Below are 20,318 nucleotides of genomic sequence, written 5' to 3' on the forward strand. Positions count from 1 at the left end.
ACAGATATTCAGAGTAGATAACAGAAAGAGGGTTCTTTCAGATTTGGGCAGAACCAGATGGGAACAAAACCCAAGAAGGGGTCCTTTCCCCTTCCCACCACCCACTTCACACTAGAAAGAGCCCTCTCACTCCCCATCCTGGACCATATCTCTCCGTGGTCCCAGAAACAAAGGGCACCTGTGACTTTCTCCAGAAAAGAAGACATACCTGGATGAGCATCTAAGTGGAGGCGATGTTTCAGCCTCCCCAAGGTTCCAAAGCTCATTCCTCAGGTCCTTTCAATTGGTTGCACACATTCAGTCTACTACAAAATGACGAGGCAGAAAGACTGCCTGGGCTTTTATTATATGTAAAGGTGGGGGGGGGGGCTCTCTATTATGTGGATTAATCAAGTACCCCACAAAGACATATTCAAGTCCTAAACCCTGTGGGTATGAACTTGTTTGTAAACAGGAACTTTGAAGATGTTATTAGTCAAAGTGAAGCCCCAACTGAATAGGGTGAGCCTTAATCCAATAGGGCTACAGTCCTTTCAACAGGGGAAATCTAGATGCATCCACCAGCCAAGCAACCTAAAGGATTTCTGGTAAGCCAGTACCAGAATGCTACAGAATCTGGGAGAAAGCATTACCTGGCAATACCTAGATATTATACTTCTAGTCTCCAAAACTGTGAGGCAAAAAATTCCTGTTGTTCAAGTCAACCACTGTGGTATTCGTCCTAGCAGCTCTGACAAACTAATACACTATCCCAAATACCAAGCATTCAAAGGAGTTTTGCGAAAAGGTTCTCTCCTGTTCGACTCTGTTCAGCCCAGCATTCAGCTCCAAACCTAGAGGAAATTCTATAATCACATCCTTGTGTAACCTCCCTGAGAGAGTCTATACATTTACAAGGGTATGTGCATTTGTTTATTCTCTCTTTTGTCTTCACTCACTATACACATTCTGTACCTTGTTGAATTTCATTTAGCATGTATCTGGGAGATCAGTCTATATCATCTCATTTTTAATAAGCTGCATATTTTTCATTTTATGGATGTACCAAAATTTACTTAGCCAATTCCCTATTGATGGCCTCCTTGTTTTCACAAGTTAATGTGTTTTTATAATTTTGATAGTTATTTCCAACATGGCCTCATAGATGGTTATACCACCATACTCCCACCAGCAGCATCTCTCTCCCAATACCCTCAACCAACATGATGCATTATCAAATCTGGGGCCTTTACTATTCTGATATTTAAAGCAAAAAGGTATCTCACTATTTAGATTGTTGTTTCTCTTACAACGACACATTTGTGCAATTTTTCATATGTTTAAGGACCATCTTGTTTCCTCTTTTCCTTTTTTTTTTTTTTTTGTGAACCATAAGTTTATGTTCTTCTCCCTTTTTCTAATGAGCTGTGGTCTTTTTCCTAATGAACTAATTAAAATTTTTACTAATACAACCCCATTGCCAAGTGGATGGGACCTACAGCAACGTAGCTTGGAGTCAGAGAGGAAGAGGAAAAAGATGGTACAGTAACCCACAGATGCCTCCCCATCCCATCACTTCTTGTGGGCATGTCTTTACTTCTACCCCTCTCTGTGTAGACAGTCACCTTGCAGAGTCAACAAAAATGCTGAAACCACCTGTAGGTGCTCTCTTCAAAAGAGACTGAATGAGCTTGAGAAGGCCAAGAGGGGTTTTACAGCAACAGATATGAATTAGAGTCCTGGCTTGGCCACCAGCCAGGAGACCTTGAACAAACTGGGTTAGTTCTCTGAGCTTTGGGTGCCTTATCTGTAAAGCAGATATAAGAATAATACTTCTTTCTTACAGTGGCTGAAAGTGATTGGTTGTTTGGTTTATGCATTCTATGTCAAGTTAACATTAACCTGTAGAATTGAATTTGAAGATAGAATAATGCTTATACACAGACATGCTAAGTCTATAAAAGAATAGTATCATGCCCTTCTCAGGTGTTGGATATTATCTAGTTGACAGAAAAAGTGCATTCATAGTCCCACTGGAATTGCTTTCTTAGAGAAATGCTGTTTTGCAGGGGATAATATCAAGATCTACTCATGAAACGTTAATTACTTCTTTTCTGGACAACTTTGCTGAGTTTTGAGAAGATGCTCCATGTTGGACTTTTTCACCCATCTGAGAGCCTTGCTTCAGGCTGAACTACTGAAGACTTGTCTTCAGATCACTGATCAGATGCCTACAGCTGAAAAGCTGATTGCTATGAATTCCATTCCCTGCTTCGGGGCTCCCCAGGGTGTCCTCTACCTGCCTGGAAGTCCTGTCCCCCTCTCACACTTCTCTGTACAGGTCAAACAGTCCAAAGAGCAGGCTGTGCACCAACCCCAGGCCAGCTGTATTTGTGGACTCCTATCTTGGGTAGTTTCCACTTTGCAGACATTTTTTCATCTTGGTAATATCACAGAGCCAAGCATTTTCATTCCTAATCAAGTCCCTTAATCACCAGGCATTCTGCATTAGCCCTTGCTCATTCCATTTAACGATAAAAATAACAATAGCCCTGTGTTCATCTTTAATCATGTGTGATTTCATTTTCGTCTTTCCCAAAGGTGTCCCTTTGAAGGTAGTCAGAGGTGTGAGGATGGATGAAAATGACAGGCATCGCTACCCAAAGCCACAGGAAATGTGGTAAATTGTGTTTAATTGGGTACCCAAGTATACAGGCCTGATAATAACAAAAGAAGCTATAGTGTACAGAATTGTTCCTATTTGATAACCTAACACTATAAATAGCCAAACTCAGTTTAGCACCATGGGCTTCTGCTTACCAGAAGAAAAATCTTGAGAACATAAATCTTCCCAATCCTTACTATTTTTAATATGTAAAATAGGTCTGAATTATCCCTAGCCCAGTGAGTTCTTGTGAGAAGTAGGTGAGAGAAGATATGGGAAAGGGTCTATGATGGTGCATCAAACATAGCAGAAGGAAGCCCTTAATAAACAGTGGTTCAGTTGCATTTGAGCCAATGGAATTATTCATATAAACCTAAGTTCCAGAACAATGATCAAATGCAAAACTCTCCATTGGCCTCCTCTCTGGCCCCAGCTCCAATCAGAACCCACTCTACAAGAGAGAGAAACTTAAAAGCCAGTCTCTCCCCAGTATAATCTGATATTCCAATTCTGAGGCTGGAGGCTACTGCTTCCAAAGAAAGTAGTGTCTCTCTTTCATGTGATCACTGGGACTCTGTGTGTCCTTCACACCATAAGTTCTTTTGAGGGCAGAAATTGAATTTTATTCACATATGAATCCATACTTTAGGAAATATAGCGAAGTGTAACAGAAGAAAATAGAACATCACTCTGGAATCAAACAAACCTCAATTCCAATGCCATCTCTGCCCCTGCTGGGAGACTCTGAGAAGGTTACTTACCCCTAAAGCTCATTCCTCACCTGCAAAATGAGGATGACAATTACTAATTCCTATCGTAGGTGTAAGGCATACCTGAGGTTCCCAGCTAACATGAACTCTTAGCAGTATCACGATCGCAGTAGGCAATTAATACCTCAATATACTCTTTCTACCACTACTACATATATATTTGATAAATCAAAGCTTGCATTTAAGAATTGAGGAGCTTTCTCAGAACTCTTTATATTGCAATAGCTTCATGTCTCTGAAACGAAGAAACCAACTTATGACTGATCGTGCCAGTTATCGAATTCTCAACGCTCAACTCCAAATTCACCCTTTGCTGTCTGTCGTGTGATAATGGAGAAGGACCCTGCCAGCTGGCAATGATGTCAAGCTTTGCCAGTAGAGGGCGCTGGAGGGACACTGGAGGAGGAAAGCTTTCCGCTTCCTGATTCCAGTGTGCTGCTCCCAACAGGCTCCAACAGAGCAAGCTCCTGGCTTCCGCTGTACACAGTTATTCTAGTGCTCAGCTCCTGCAGGGCACAATGCCAGCAGCACCCAGCACTTTCCTGTGAGCAACATCCCCTGGTACCCCAGAGAGTGGTTTCTAGGCAATTGTACTGGCATGGCACCTGCCCATGGATTACTTCCCCAGACTGGTTTTCATGTAGCTTTGCAGAGTTGCAAGGTGCAGCTCTTCTGGCATCCCATAATGCAGGCAGCTCAGTGAACTTCTCTGCCAGCCTGTGGCCCATAGCTCTGCTCTCTTCAAGGTGTCAACCCTGTGTGGGGAGGAAGCCACTTCCAAATTGATTCCTTCCTTGAGTGCTTCACCCCAGCCCTAGGTATGGGAGCTGCTCCCTGTATCTGACATTACTGTGTTACTTAGGGTTCTCTTTAATGCTTCTTAGCTAATCCCCTCATCCTCCCATTCCCTGTTAAAGTAGTAATTCCTTTTCCTAAATGCTCCCTGTTCAAGCCTTTTTAGGTTCTAAAGAATTGGGGTAGCTGGTGGTGGATACCTGAAACTATCAAACTACAACCCAGAACCCATGAATCTCGAAGACAATTGTATAAAAATGTAGCTTATGAGGGGTGACAATGGGATTGAGAAATACATAATGACCACACTCTACTTTGTCTAATTTATGGATGGATGAGTAGAAAAATAGGGGAAGGAAACAAACAAACAGACAAAGGTACCCAGTGTTCTTTTTTACTTTAATTGCTCTTTTTCACTTTAATTATTATTATTGTTATTTTTGTGTGTGTGCTAATGAAGGTGTCAGGGATTGATTTAGGTGATGAATGTACAACTATGTAATGGTACTGTGAACAATCGAATGTACGATTTGTTTTGTATGACTGTGTGGTATGTGAACATATCTCAATAAAATGAAGATAAAAAAAAAATAAAAATAAATAAATAAATGCTCCCTGTTCAAATTCCTGCATGGTTTCTCTCTTCTGATTGGACCCTGTCTGATACCCTGGATAATAACTAAATGGGTACAGTGCTCAGAAAACAGCAAAACTGCATACACCACAAAAAGAACTAAGAAGAAGAAGTAATGAAATGTCTTAAATATACCAAGGTGACTTATCATACCAAAATCACAGCTTCAAAACCATTCTGAAATAAAGAGGTGATCACGAAGTGGAAGTGACAGAGGTAGAAAGCCACAGATGCTAATCCTGGAGCTTGGGGTCAATATGTTCGAGGTGAGCATGCCAATGCTTTGATGCCTCGTCGAAGGTAGGACCTTGCATACCGATCTCAGGGTGGCCACAGACAGCAGGAGGGACACACGTACAGGGAGCTACTGGGCTTTCCCCCTGTGGATCACGTACCCAACACAAAGCCCTGCCTTTGCAAAAAGTACTTGTACTAAAGGAGAACTAGAGATCTGCCATCACAGGCCAGCTGGATTGGCCCTCCGAAATTTGCTCAGGCACAATTTAGTAGTCACCCACTTTGACAGGCATGTATAATTTCTGCTTCAGTAACTTCAGAGAAAACCATTGTCAGAATAAAAAAAAGACATTCTTGGTTCTCTGACAAAGGAGTTCTCTAAGGACCAAAGGGAAACAGACCAGTTTTTAGGGAAAATATTTTAATTAAGAAAGCAATTTGAACCATATTTCCTGCACTTCCAACTGGTGCTAGAAACAACAGTCTTTACACTTCAATGCAATTCAACAAGCTTTGTGTAAGCAACCACTGTACATCCATGCACTGTAATGGGATCCGCAATCAACATGGCTGATTGACATCTGACCCCTGCCCTCCATGAGTTCACAGGCTAACAGGGTAAAAGAGCAGTCAGGCACCATGCACAGTGGGAGTCCAGGGTTCCATGAGGAGTTTATAAAGGACCCAAGGGAAGAAGCGACTGCTAAGGAATGATGCTACAGCTTCTTTCTTCTGTGCTTCCTGTTTATTTTTTAGAACTTAGCTTATGTTCATGAAATAATTAGCAAACTTGTCTCCTGCAGGCTACTATTTTCAATGAGAGTCTTTAACCAGCTGCAAAACTCATAAAGCCAGGGAATGCAAGCTCCATAGATGGATCCAAAAATATCCGTTTTCAAATGGTAAAAGATCATTAGAAAGAGTCAGTATATCAAAAGATTTCAAAATAGTGGATTGGCCAGAATTCTAGTTCCACAACTTGTTCCAGTTTGCTAAAGCGTCACTGAAGAAAGGCTGATGGCATCCGGAACACCCTTGTCAGCTGGGAAAGCAGGTGGATGGCATCTGCTGGTCCTTTGCTCCAGGGTTCTGGTTTCAAATGGCTTTCTCCAAAATGTCTCTGGGCTTCTGTCTCTCTTAGCTTCTTTCTCTCAGCTCCTGTGCATCCTTGCTTGTTCTCCCAGGGAGTTTCTCTCCAAGCATCTGGGGATCCTCTTTTAGCTCCTCTGGGGCAAACTCTGGGCTTCATCTCTTAGCTTAGCATTTCCAAATGCCCTTCTGTCTGTATCTCCCAGTATCTCCAAGTGTCTGGTTTTGTGTTGGCTCTTAGCTTCTCCAGGGGGCAAATCTGCATTATATGTCTTAGCTTCTCTCCAAAATGTCTCTCTCAGCTTCTATGAGCTGTCTGTCTCTTAGCTCTCTTGAAGGACTCCAGTGATCTAATTAATACCCTCCAGGAATGGGTGGAGAAACACCTCCAAGGAAATGATCTAATCAAAAGGTCTCACCCACAATTGAGTAGGTCACATCTCCATAGAAACATTCAACCAAAAGGTTCCACCCAACAAGATTGGATTAACAGAGCATGGCTCTTCTGAGGTCCATAACAGCTTCAAACTGGCACACCTGGTGAAGCTACGAGCTCTTCTCCTAGCCCAGTCCCAGGGCCTTGTGCTCTTCTCCATAGCGGGCTTCTCACCTCAGCTCCTGCTCACCGAGACAACGCCACATCCTCCTCCCACCCTGGCCCAGGCCGTGCAGCTCAGCCTTTGGGTTGCGGTCACCCTGCCTCTCGCCACATGCTTACAGCAGATCCACGGCCCTCAACTCAACACCCGGCTGAGGACACAAGCATCAGAGACACAACACGTAGGAGGTAAACCTTCTGCTGGGGCCACCACATTGGCTCAGGGCAGTGCCAGCCTGCACAGTGGCTGCCTCCCAGACCTACATGGCAGAGAGGAGTCCCCATCCCCTTGGTTCTCATTTTCCCCTTTTAACCCATAGCCCCTGCTCAGGATGTGCACCAGTGGAGAAGAAGCCAGCATATGCAACTGCCCACAAGTTCCTCTCTTTCTGTCCCTCTCGTCTTCCCTAGTCTCTCCCTCCCCCGTCTCATTGCCTGGCAAAGCCTTGCTTTATACAAGGGTTTCTCAACTTCAGCACTATTGAATTTGGGGCCAAATAATTATTTGATGTGGGGGCTGTCGTGGGCATTGTACGATGTTGAGCAGCATCCCTGGCCTCGACCCACTAGGTACCAGTAGTGCCCATCAAGTAAAGGCACATGAAACTGTCTCCAGACATTGCCACTGTTCCCTGGGGGGCAGAATCACCCCTCCAAGTTGAAAATCCATGGTCTATTCTACCCCCTCCTCCTCCCCAAAGTGACAGCCATCCTTCCTGCCTTCCCTGAGGCAACAATGGCAGATTGGAAATAGCATTCATAGGAGACAAGATCCAAAACTATGATAGTTTACTATTTTCTAAATATTATCTCTGATATTTTTGTCTAATCCTCCAAACAGCCCTACAAGTTAGTTATAATTAGCCCCGTTTTCCAAACGAGGAAACTGAACAGGAGAGTTCAAATAACGCACCCAAGGGGAGAAACCAGGGTTAAAATAAGTTAAGTCTCATTGCAATAGGCTTGCCCTTTCCATATGGAATTCAGACTAAATATACATTATGCAGTAGGTTAATTGAACAGGAATAAGGTAATTGTCTAATGAGTCTGCTTATGATATCATTCCTGGCATGCTGTTTGTTCTTGGGAATTGTGCTGGGTTAGCTAAGCTGGATTTTAAATTTGGGTCCCAGTGGATACCGGGTGCAACACAGTGGGAGTCAGAGGTCATAATGCATGAGGAAAGACAGCGTGGTCCCAGAGCGAGAGGGTGCCACGAGGGAGCGAAGGGACAGATCATCGGCTCAGGGAGCTCAACCAGCAGGTGGGGAGCACACAAGCAGAGCACGATGGACCTGTGGACTTGTTCCTATATTGTGGTCAAGGCTCAGAGGTTAGTAGATTTCCCACAGGAGTCAAGGATCGGTTAGTTTAAAAGCAAATGTATGTGAAAAGGGACTGGGGTGCAAGGGTGGTAGAGGTGGTTATAGTATCAGGGTCCCACATGGGATTTGGGGGGTGTGGGGGGTGTGGGTTGTCTAGGTGGTGGCCACAGATGTGGGTTTGGGCTCTGGGGGAGCTGATGCCCCAGGGTTGGAGAGTTGCTTATTAACTGGGCCAAAGATCAGTGTTGGGGCAAGTGTCTTAGCCAAAGTGAGATGGATGCCAAGGCAGCACACACAAATTTCCTCATCATTATAACAGGAATACACTCTAATTCTTTCATCTATGTTTACTTTTACAACCATATTTAAAGCCCACATTACATTTTCACATTGTTCTTCTATATTTGCTTCATACTAGGACCCAAATCCAAAGCAACTTTGACCTATCAAATAAAAAAAGCATACAAATCTGTTTGGATATCTTGATAACGATGTGGAAATACCATCAATTACTTCACAAATATCAACACTAACTTTCATAGGGTCTGAGTAAAGTCACTGCCTAGGCATTTTTCTGGTCATGGTTGTCCTCTATTTGGTGCTGTCTTCAGGTCTGATAAGGTGAGCACAGCTCTCTGGAGGGTAAATGCAAGAATTCTCGGAGACAGTAGTGGTCACCCAGAGGTGCAGGGGTACATGATGCAAATCAGAGCCTAGTTGGGGGAAGAGGTTGATAAGGACCCCCAAGCAATGCCCCCATATGGATCTGTCCCCAAAATGTTTGAACATCACAGATCTGTTCAAGCCTTTCACTTTATGAATAGAGGAAAAGAGTCTTTTAAAGGGAAAATGATATGTCCAAGGTCACACGGGACCGAAACCCAGCTCTCCCAGCATCCATGCATGGTTCTTATCGTTATACCATAGTTCTCAGGGACACACTCAGTTGAACCATAAAAAGTTGCCAATTTTTAAGCACTTCTTACCGAAAAGAATGGCAATTTCGTAAGGTTCCACCTAATAAGTTCGGAAAGAAAAAAGACTTAGTAAATGATTTGCAACACCAGTCGCTCTTGTCATCGTATCCTCAATCACACAAGTGGTAAAGCTTCACGCATCCTCCAGCTGTGTGGGACATTAGAATAACTAGAATCAATTTTCCTAAACTTATGTGGCTGGTGGCTAGAATAACTCATCCTGGCCAAAATGCCCCACAGTCAGCTTTATAAGTAGAAAATCAGGACCCCTACATGCTATGTCATTATATCAACTCATATCACTGTTGACACCGTGTAAAAAGGGACTAAACAAGAACCAGTGATGTTGTCTGTGACTCGTGCTAAATTCTCCTCATTTTCAGAATGAAAATGCTCCGTACTTCTGTGCAGGCTGACCTTCTGGAAATCTCCTCCACCTGATAGAGTTCTACCTTGTTGCCTCCTTCTCAATATCTTTTCCATACCCTTCTTTCCAGGGAGCCTAGCTGTTCCCTCCTTGTGGCCCAGCTCAGTTGAGCTTATGGCTCGTCATGTTATACTTAAATTATTTCTTCAGATGTTTGATTTCTCTGCTCCCACTGGAAAGTGAGTTCTTCAGAAGTAGAAACTGTCACATTTATTTTTTCTTTCCATCTCAGAATATAGCATACTATGTAGCAGTAAAACACAAATTCATTGTTTTTTAAAATTTAAAATAATTTTTTAAAATTTGAGTCTCTAATATGTCTACAATATCCTCAGCCCTTAAAAGCTTAATAATATTAAGGAAATCCAAACAACACCAGATTTGGCTCCAAGCCTTGGCAATCCAGGGCTTGACCTCTGAGAGCCTCTCCCAAGCACCCATCTGTAATGGAAGCTAACGATCCCAAACAGAAGGGCCAACTCCTGGCATATAGCTAGATTAATATTACTTCATTGTGAGAGTCAAGATTTTTGGCAAATACTACCCCCCCACATACACACACACATACAAACACACACCGAAAGGACATTTTCAAGATAAAAAAAGAAGTTATTAAATACCATTCAGAATAAGCTGGGCCAGTGACATCCCTTGAGCAAATTTGCAAGGTGAGAAAGCTGGGAAGTGGGCTCTGAATGCTGAGATAAGAATCACCAGGGGAGAGAAAAGCACAGTGGTGGAAAAGGTAGTTTGATCAAAAAGGAGTTAACTCTTTGAATGTCCACATGCACTGTAACATTTAATTTTTTAGGATGCCAATATTATCTGAAGTTTGGAAGTCTATCACTAACAGAACTTGGGATCTCTTCTGGGCTTGGCGGTAAGGTTAAGTCATTCCTTTATCCTAGAAAAAGTGTCACCTCTAAAGGAAACACACACACAAGAGAGGATGATAAACCACTGTCAGGTAAGAAAACAACTACCCAGGGAAACCAAGCATGATCACTTAAAAGGAATGTGCAAATATTAATAATATAAATACTGTAGTAAATAATTTCTAGAAATTAAACATATATATAAGAAAGGAAAAACAAACAGAACCGCAGTAACATCTAAGTCTTACTGGAGAAACCCTGTTTTGGCCTCTTACTTTCAGTTTATTCTCAACAGGACAAAGCAGATAAAGCCCCACAGCCAATCTGGAAAGCATCACCACCAAAATAGTAATAATACGGTATTTTGGATGTACCATCTCTGATGCTTCCTTAATTACCAGATGCACCAAGCAAAAGTGATTAGCATTTGTTGTCTAAAAGTATCCCCCTTTGGACAACCTAAAATATTCTCTTTTTTTGCCTAATTGACTTCTATTTTTAATGTTACAGTTCAATAATTTCACTGCACAGTCATTTAAAAATAAACAACCTACCTCCAAACTGTCCTCTAAGAAAATGACTCAGCAAATCTGAGTTCAACAACTGTAACAGGAAAAAATAAATCCCAGGCTGAGATGAATCTTAATCAACGAAAGAAAAATTTATGTAATCCAAGTCATATAATAATGTTAAACATTTGAAAAGATTTCAACTGGTATACTACTTATATGGTCAGTAAGATTTTCATTCATTCAGACTTACCTTTTGAATGATCTTGCTAATCTCTGGAGTGTTTGGTGTGTACAGTATTTTCCCATGTAACACAGGTTTTAGGAAGGCCCACACCAAAGCACCATTCGGAATCTGTAGAATTTCCTGATAAAGCTTCAAGCAAAATGGTGCTATCATAATTAAAAATAAACAGAAATTTTAAAAGTATTACTAATGATATAGGATGATTACTCATGATTCCCAAGTTCATCGGGGAATTCCTTTGCATATTCTGACAAGAGCCTTGATGTCATATTTCCCAATGAATGATTTATATATATTTTTCTCTTCTTGACTCTGAACTTGGGCACTAAATTCAGGAGTGATTTTTCTCGCTGTTGCTTGGTCTTTAGCCGCTCTTGTCTCATAAGAAACTTTAGGATACTATGTTTACCTCAATAATTGGAAAGAAAAGAAAGCACGATCCTCACATTTTTAAACAAGTTATCAAGAAGAGAAGTGTGTGCTAACATACACAATTGAAAACAATAATTAAAATGAAAAGGAATTCTAATTTTTAATCTGGAAATTCCTGATTTCAGCAGCCACAATATTGAGACCACAATTAGGTTCTTATGGAGTTCTCTGCAGCTTTACATGCTGTTACTGAATTTTCTTTGCACACAGCTACCAAACTTACTATGTTTGATACATTAAATTGCCTTATTTTCATGCAGTAAACTAATTCCTCAGGGTGGTTCTCATCATTGTTGTGGAAAGTTCCAGTGAAAGGTCTTTTTTTCCTGGCTAAATTGTCTAATTGAATGGTACTTGATGGAGTTAAAGCCTAATGGTAAGCCATGTAATATCATAAGGTTTTAAGAGAGTAAGGAATACTTAAATATAATGAGATATTTTACCCCGAAAGGAACATTTTAAATGGAAATATTATCTTAGCTTTGATATCATGATTCATGATACTCAAAGTATGTAGAATACTGTTGCAATAATTTTAACTGTTCATTTCATGTTACCAGATTCTCCATTTGAAAAGAAAATAATTATTTTTATTGAGCAAGTACAACAAAATCTATAGAAACAATCCCCTAAAATATAAACTAAGAGCATGATTATATAATGAGTTTTAAAACATTGATTCTAGAGGCTGCTCTTATTGATATTTTAACAACATACTCTTTAAATTATAAGCTTTAGAGAGACAGTAGTAGCAATTTTGTTTTCAGAAAAGACATTATCAGAAATATGTACAGAACAAGGAATTTGAAAGCAGGAATTCTTATATCTGCCACTAATGAGCTGTGTAAACTCAGGCATGTCATCTGGAAACAAGGATACTAGTATTTGCCAATGGTTAGTGTGACAATCATTTGAAATAAAATATGAGAAAGGATCAACAATGCCTATTCTTCAATATTAGCTGAATTACTGGTTGGATGGAATATTGATTGGATTGTATGTACAAATGAACAACTCTCAAGAATCCCAAATGCAGAAAAGAAGAGGAAAAACACAGGGAAAAATACAACAAAATGTTTAACATGTTGATAGCCTTAACGTGTGCCTATATTGCCAAATAACCCAGATAACTGACAGCTATCCAAATTAGAGAACAGCTGGTAAACATGTTGACGTATCCTGCTCTAAGGTAGCTCTGAGGACATTGTCATCAGGCTCCTCATCCTACATCTCCAACTCTGGACATCCCCACAATCTTCCACTTTTCCAGTACCGCCATCACCTCTGACCTCAGTTCCATTCCAGCGAAAAAGCATGTAAAAATACATATCTTGGGCATGGCAGGCAGAATTCTAAGGGGGCCCCCTGGTGTTCACATTGTGTATAACCCCTTCCCTTTTAGTGCAAACAGAAAATGTGAATATTATTACATAATTATTATATTGATATTATTATATTACACACAGCAATGGTGAAAGAATTTTGAAGATGTAATTAAGGTCCCTAATCAGTTGCCTTGGAGTTAATCAAAAGGAGAAAGATTATCTCTGGTGAGCCTGACCTAATCAGGTGAGCCCTTTGAAAGATATAGCTTCCATGAATTCTAGGGCTGCAAGGAAATGAATTCTCCCTGAGCTTCCAGTGAGACCCCCCCAGCCACGCCAACATCTTGACTACAGCTTTGATCAACTCTGAGCAAAGGACCCACCTTGGCTGTGCCTAGACTCCCAACCCACAGAAACTGGGAGATAATATATGTGTCTTAAGCTGCTGCATTTGTGATAATTTATTATGTAGCATAGAAAACCAGTACATTGGGATACATTTATACCACGCATCAGCTCCTCTACTCCTCATGACAACCTTATAAGTAGATGTGCTGGTTGAATCTATTAGCCAAGTTCTTTTAATCCAGTTTTGAGGGTGTAGAGTATTTTGATTAGGTTGTTTCCATGGAGATGTGACACACCCAATTGTGGGTGGGACCTTCTGATTAGATTATTTCCATGGAGAGGTAACCCTGCCCCTTCAAGGTGGGTCTTAATTAGTTTACTAGAGTCCTCACGAGAGCTCGGGGAGGGAGAGAGAGCTCAGAGCTGACAGAGACACAGATGTTTGGAGATGCAGTCAGAAATACCCTGGGGGGATGTTAACCGAAGACTCACAGAAATAGCCAGAACCTGGAGAGAGCCAAGGGAAGCCAAGAGATGAAATCCAGAGTTTGCTGCAGAGAAGCTAAGAGAGGACCCACAGATGCTCAGAGAGAAGGCCACTGGAATCAGAAGCTGAAAGTACCACAACCCAGGAGCAAAGAACCAGCAGACACCAGCCATGTGCCTTCCCAGCTGAAGAGGTGTTCCAGACACCATCAGTCTTTCTTCAGTGAAGCTTTAGCAAACCAAAACAAAAGCTAAGAGAGGAAATCTAGGGTCTTCTCCAGGAGAAGCAAGGAGGACCCACAGGAGCTGACAGAGCTCAGAGATGCTTAGACAGAAATGTCCCAGGAGAAACAAGAGAGAACCTAAGAGAAAAGCTGTGATAGAAGCCCAGAGACATTTTGGAGAAGGCCACAGAAACCAGAAGCTAAACCCGGGAGAGGCTCAGCAGACTCTAGCCATGTGCCTTCCCATGTAATGGGGGAACCCCAGATGCCATCAGCCTTTCCTCAGAGAAGATATCTACTTCTTGATGCCTTAATTTGGACATTTTCATGGCCTTAGAACTGTAAATTTGTAACCTAATAATTGCCCTTTATAAAAGCCACTCCATTTCTGGTATATTGCATTCTGGCAGCTTTAGCAAACCAGAACAGTAGGTATCATTGTTTCCATTTTATAGATGAGACTAACATGATTCAGAGAAATAATAATGTGAAAAACGTGTCCAAACTTAACACCTTTACTCTCAACCAACATGCATAGTCTGCCTTTTGAATTAAAATGTATTTGCTTAGTTTTACCCTTGGGAAGACGGTTGCTGTAAAGGAGAGGCTAGGCCTCCCTATAATTGTGCCTAAGAGCCTCCTCCCGAATGCCTCTTTGTTGCTTAGATGTGGCCCTCTCTCTCTAGCTAAGCCAACTTGAAAGGTGAAATCACTGCCCTCCCCCCTACGTGGGATCAGACACCCAGGGGAGTGAATCTCCCTGGCAACGTGGAATATGACTCCCAGGGAGGAATGTAGACCTGGCATCGTGGGATGGAGAACATCTTCTTGACCAAAAGGGGGATGTGAAAGGAAATGAAATAAGCTTCAGCGGCAGAGAGATTCCAAAAGGAGCCGAGAGGTCACTCTGGTGGGCACTCTTATGCACACTTTAGACAACCCTTTTTAGGTTCTAAAGAATTGGGGTAGCTGGTGGTGGATACCTGAAACTATCAAACTACAACCCAGAACCCACGAATCTCGAAGACAATTGTATAAAAATGTAGCTTATGAGGGGTGACAATGGGATTGGGAAAGCCATAAAGACCACATTCCACTTTGTCTAGTTTATGGATGGATGTGTAGAAAAGTAGGGGAAGCAAACAAACAGACAAAGGTACCCAGTGTTCTTTTTTACTTCAATTGCTCTTTTTCACTCTAATTATTATTCTTGTTATTTTTGTGTGTGTGCTAATGAAGGTGTCAGGGATTGATTTAAGTCATGAATGTACAACTATGTAATGGTACTGTGAACAATCGAATGTACGATTGGTTTTGTATGACTGCGTGGTATGTGAATATATCTCAATAAAATGAAGATTAAAAAATAAAATAAAATAAAATAAAATAAAATAAAATGTATTTGCTTAAAGAGGGACCAGGAAATCACTTATTGATCTGCTTTCAGTTGCAACTGAGCTTTACAGACAGCAGATTTGTAGGAGCTTGCATGCCAGTTCTTGTTGCTAAATGGCAGAGCCACTCTGCAAGGGCTAGAATGGTGTTGCTAGTCTCCCTGGATCCCCCACCCTTGCTGGTTAGTTAGGGGTATCAGAGGGGCTGGAGATTCAGGTGTTTTAAGTGTTTCAGACCCAATTCCTTGGTGTCACAGATGAGAAAACTAGCATGTGCTCAGGACACAGGAGCTTCCAAAGTGCATTGAAACTCCAGCATTTATGACCTTAATAAAAAATGAGGGACAAAGGTAAGACTGGTGGAAGTAGAATATTCTTTTCCAGTCAGTCCCAGCCTTCTCCACAGATAGAATATTTAGTATAAAGCAGGGGTAATGATCAATAGTCAAATTAATCTTAACAAATACAGATTACTATTGTCTTACTTGAATCTTCAGGAATGCTGAATTTTTCTTGGTCATCTTCCAAGAGATTGATAACTCTGGGCAAATTAATAAATGTGTTAGAGTCACTAAGGAAAGATGCTTCCTCCTTGCAAAGCATCTTCATCACGGACTGGAAAGAACCAAAGGCGGAACTTCTGGCCTGGCCATTTTGTGAAATCTGAAAATGTATGAAAACAAAAATCGAAAAGAATTAGTGACTTAAAATAACTCCCTCCCAAACTTGTGAATGTGAGTCCCTTCTTTGACTGAATATACAGGATGTTCAACAAACCAAAAATGTCAAATCTCTGTTTCGGTCTTTTCTGACCTTGGAAAATACTCAAATAGCTAAAAAGATTTTCCTGGCAAGATCTTCCTGGTAGAAGAGAAAAACGTCACACACACACACACACACACACACACACACACACACACACACACAAGCACACTAGCAAATCCTTGTTGTTTGACCAGTAATAAATTATAATTTTGTACCCTATGGGTTTTATCCCATAGAATATCAAAAACTCAGTATAGTTACTCATCTTAATTTGTGTCTATATGCCAAATTACCCATATATTTCACAGATATTCAAATTGTATATCAGCTGATGAACATACTGACATACTGGCTCTAGGGTAGCTCTGGGGACACTGTCATCTAGATCTTCACCCCTGCTCTCTAACTCTAGATATTCCCACATGCCTCCTCTTCTTCGGCAGTTCTAACCATCCCAGGCACAAAGATTTCAAGCAAAAACTAATACCAAACTGCTAATCTAATTCAAGTTTGTGTTTGCAGCAGAAGTGAATAATTTGTAATCTGTAAGCCAATTATTTATGTGTAAATAAATGTGTTAAGGTTTTGAAAGCTGTTTGCTCTCTGAATTAAGGTAAACAGCCCCTTGAAATCTCATTTAGATGAATAATTAATTTGCTAATTTCTTACTTCATTGACAAGGCACAAACCCAACCTCCAAGTTGGTAGAATATGTATCCACAAAGTCTAATTTATCCACTCATAAAGACTCTTGGTCATGTTGGTTCCTGCAGAGCCACTAAAACAAATTCCTTTCCCTATATTTTGTTGTCTAATGCAAATTTTAGATGTTGGAGGAGAAACAAAGGCAAACAGGAAGGAGCAAATAGAAACAGCAAATTCAAATATTTCCCTAAGGGCAAAAAACAAACACACACCTTTTGAGTGGCAGGCATATCTAGCAATGCAGTGATTTTAAATACTTGAAGAAATTCAGGGAGGTACTCAAGGATGTGCTGGGCTTGGGCAACTATGGAGTTGAGTCTGGAGATGACATCCAGCAGGGAATTGAGCAAACCATTGGCTTCAGAAGGTATCAGAGTCTAACAGGAAAAAAAAAATGAAATAACCAATACTGTGTTTTTACTCTCATAGGCATCTTTGGAGCAGTTAAAACTTGATCATTTGATTTTATTCTTTCTTGAACTTCAGGGACATCTTTGTTCTAATATATAAAAATCTTCTTTATATATAGTTCAGTTTTTTTTCTTTTTTTTTTTTTTTTTTTAGAGCATGCTGAAATGAGCCAATATTGAAAGTACCAAGTTACACCAGGAAAAAACGTGATCTGTTGTTAAAATTCAAATCATTTTCAAAATATTTCTTTACATCTTTGAAGGATCTGAAGTGGAAACTTGAGAAGGGACCCAAAATAAAGCAATTCTTATATGTAAAATAGTTTACCTGTATCTACTGCTTTATTGTATTCAAAACTTTCACACATCATTTCAATCTTCCTAACCCTTTTGGGATGTGCTCATTTTATGGATGAGGAAACTGAGGCTCAACGAGATTAAACGGCTTCCTCACATCTCACAGTTAGAAAGATACACAGTCATGAATTCAACCCGGGGACTTTAAAAATACCCACATCCTTCCAAACTTACATGGAGATCTCATCACCAGGCACACCATATATTTTACTTATTATCTGCATATTCTCTGTTCTGGAATGTAAACTCCAGGCAGGCAGGGATTTTGCCTGTTTTGATCATTTATGTAACTGCAGGGAATGGAACAGTATTTGGCAGTATTCGCTGCTCAGGAAGTATTTATAGAATGAATGGGTAAGTTAACAGAAGCTGCTTCTTTCAGTAGGGAAGGGGAAGTCACAGCAAATATCCCCACTTTGCATGTCATTTGCTAATGGAATTTCCAGTTTTCCAGACTCAGGCCAAAAAAGACCCAGGCTGTCACAGCTTCTTATTCTCTCTCATTAGAGTTTTGCAACCGCCACTTAGCAATGGGTTCTGCAGCTGACCTTCAAGGCCCGAGACTGCAGCTCACGCTTTCACAGAGGCGCTCTGCTAGTAATAAGGTGGTTCTGTCAGCTAAGGCAGCAGATACGACTCAAACAATTGAAATCTTACGTATGCTTTTGTCACCTAGTCTACAAGCCCTTCTAATTGCAGCCACACTTTCAAAGTGGCACACAGAGACCCCTGACTTACGGTGGAGGATGACTGGAATTGAGTCACATCCCTGGCAGCCTGGATGAATACAACATATTAATACAGCAAATTATGCTTTGCAAAACGAACCACAAATTCACTGTTGTAGGCAATAGTCAGCTGAGTGAAACAAAGTATGTACACTCTGGAGTGAGGTAAAGATGCCTTGCATCCTGGTCTGATGCCTATCACGGAGTGGATTTTGGAAGGTTCTGACATCTCTGAGCCATATCATGTATGAATCAACTTTCATAGACGTGTATCTAGCAGGTCTCTAATAAACAGAACCTATTGTTATTAATGGTGTCATTTTTATTGTGGCTGGGAGACTGAATCCACCCCAATATCTCATCCTCCAAAGAAATCTTGGCAAGGACAATGGCCTGAGTCAAAATAATAATTTATGCCCTTAGAAGCACTAATTTCAAATCTGGCCATGTTTTGTGGGTGTATATAATAAAATGGCCAAGAAAATACATATGGTTCATCAATGGGCCTGTATCTGATTCTTAGCAGAACATCTAGATCATATTGTGAGGTTGAGAGAAAGAGGTGTCATAAAGAAATGCAGAATGAGCACTACCGTAGTCATTAGCTTGAAGTATTAATTTTATTGAGATTGTAGTAGCCTTGTAAATTATGAGAACATTTAGGAAATGTTTATCCTCCTCCTTGTAAGTTTAAAATGTGCTAGTTCCAAAGAGGAATATTTGTTCTTGGAGCACATGTGTGAGTGTACACATGTGTGTATATATCTAATCCCACATTCACCCACTGGATTCTTGGAGTAATAGAAGGGAGAGAGACTGTGCCTGTTTGAAACTGTTATGGACTCCAGAAGAGTCAATCTTTTAATCCATCTTTTTGGGTGGAACCTTTTGATTGACTGTTTCCATGGAGATTGACTCACCCTACTGTGGGTGAGACCTTTTGATTAGATCATTTCCATGGACCCTGCCCATTCAGGGTGGGTCTTGATTAGATCACTGGAGCCCTTTAAGAGAGCTCATGGAGAGAAGGAGCTCAGAGAAGCTGAGAGAGACATTTTGGAGAGAAGCTAAGAGACACTGGGAGACGCAGCTAGAAGGATGCTTGGAGATGCTAAACTAGAGACAAAGCCCAGAGTTTGCCCTGGAGAAGCTAAGAGAGGACCCCCAGATGCTTAGAAAGAAATGCCCATGTAGAACCAAGCAGAGAGCTGAGAGAAGCTAAATGAGACAGAAGCCCAGAGACATTTTGGAGAAAGCCATTTTGAAATGCAGCCCAGGAGCAAAGGACCAGCAGACACCAGCCACGTGCCTTCCCAGCTGACAGAGATGTTCCAGATGCCATTGACCTTCCTTCAGTGAATGTATCCTCTTGTTGATGCCTTAGCTTTTATACTTTTATGATCTTAGAACTGTAAATGGGCAACCTAATACATCCTTTTATAAAAGCCAATCCATTTCTGGTAGTTTGCATAATAGCAGCTCTAGCAAACCAGAAGAGAGACTGTGAAAAAAAATTGGAACTGTTTGGAAAACTGGGATGGCAAATCTACCCTTTCCTGAACCCCAAAACTGTTTTCCTGGATTTGGCTGCATAAAGCCCCTTGTCCTACTACAACCATGTCTGATTGACTCAAATCTTCTGAAATACACCCTTAGGAGGAGAATAACAGAACCTAAGGGTTTGGGGTGAAGTTTCTGGAAACATAAGTAAAGATTCCAACAGTGGAGGCCAGGAGAAGGTGAAGCTTGGGGAGAGGGGCAGATCTGAGAGGAAGAAAGCAAGGCTGGGAAAAGAAGTGGCATTCATGTGGGACGGGCCGTGAAGGGTTCAAACCTCGGGCTGACCCCTGGGTTAGCTGCATTTACCTTTCATTTTCAATTATGTCCCACATACGCTATAATCCTTCTTTTTCTCCAACCCTCCCAAGTCTTCACACCGTGTGTGCCAGTGCTGAGGCAACAGGAAAAGAGCAGACACACACAGGAGCTTGAGGTCCATCCTGTGTTCCCACACCTC

At 41.2% G+C, this 20,318-nt stretch overlaps 1 protein-coding gene across 1 annotated transcript in view; it reads right to left on the reverse strand.

The window, feature by feature from the left end:
• The window catches only part of ABCA13 (ATP binding cassette subfamily A member 13), a 453,377-nt gene that overhangs the window by 303,776 nt on the left and 129,283 nt on the right, over positions 1–20,318 (reverse strand). Inside the window, exons 24-26 of the mRNA XM_037837193.1 lie at positions 17,019–17,183; positions 15,822–15,999; positions 11,134–11,273 (exon numbers count right to left, since the gene is read on the reverse strand). Coding sequence (XP_037693121.1) covers positions 11,134–11,273; positions 15,822–15,999; positions 17,019–17,183 — 483 coding nt within the window. The remainder of the gene's footprint in view (positions 1–11,133; positions 11,274–15,821; positions 16,000–17,018; positions 17,184–20,318) is intronic.

The sequence above is a fragment of the Choloepus didactylus genome, chromosome 5, assembly GCF_015220235.1.
Source record: "Choloepus didactylus isolate mChoDid1 chromosome 5, mChoDid1.pri, whole genome shotgun sequence".
In the NCBI taxonomy this organism is placed as follows: Eukaryota; Metazoa; Chordata; class Mammalia; order Pilosa; family Megalonychidae; genus Choloepus; species Choloepus didactylus.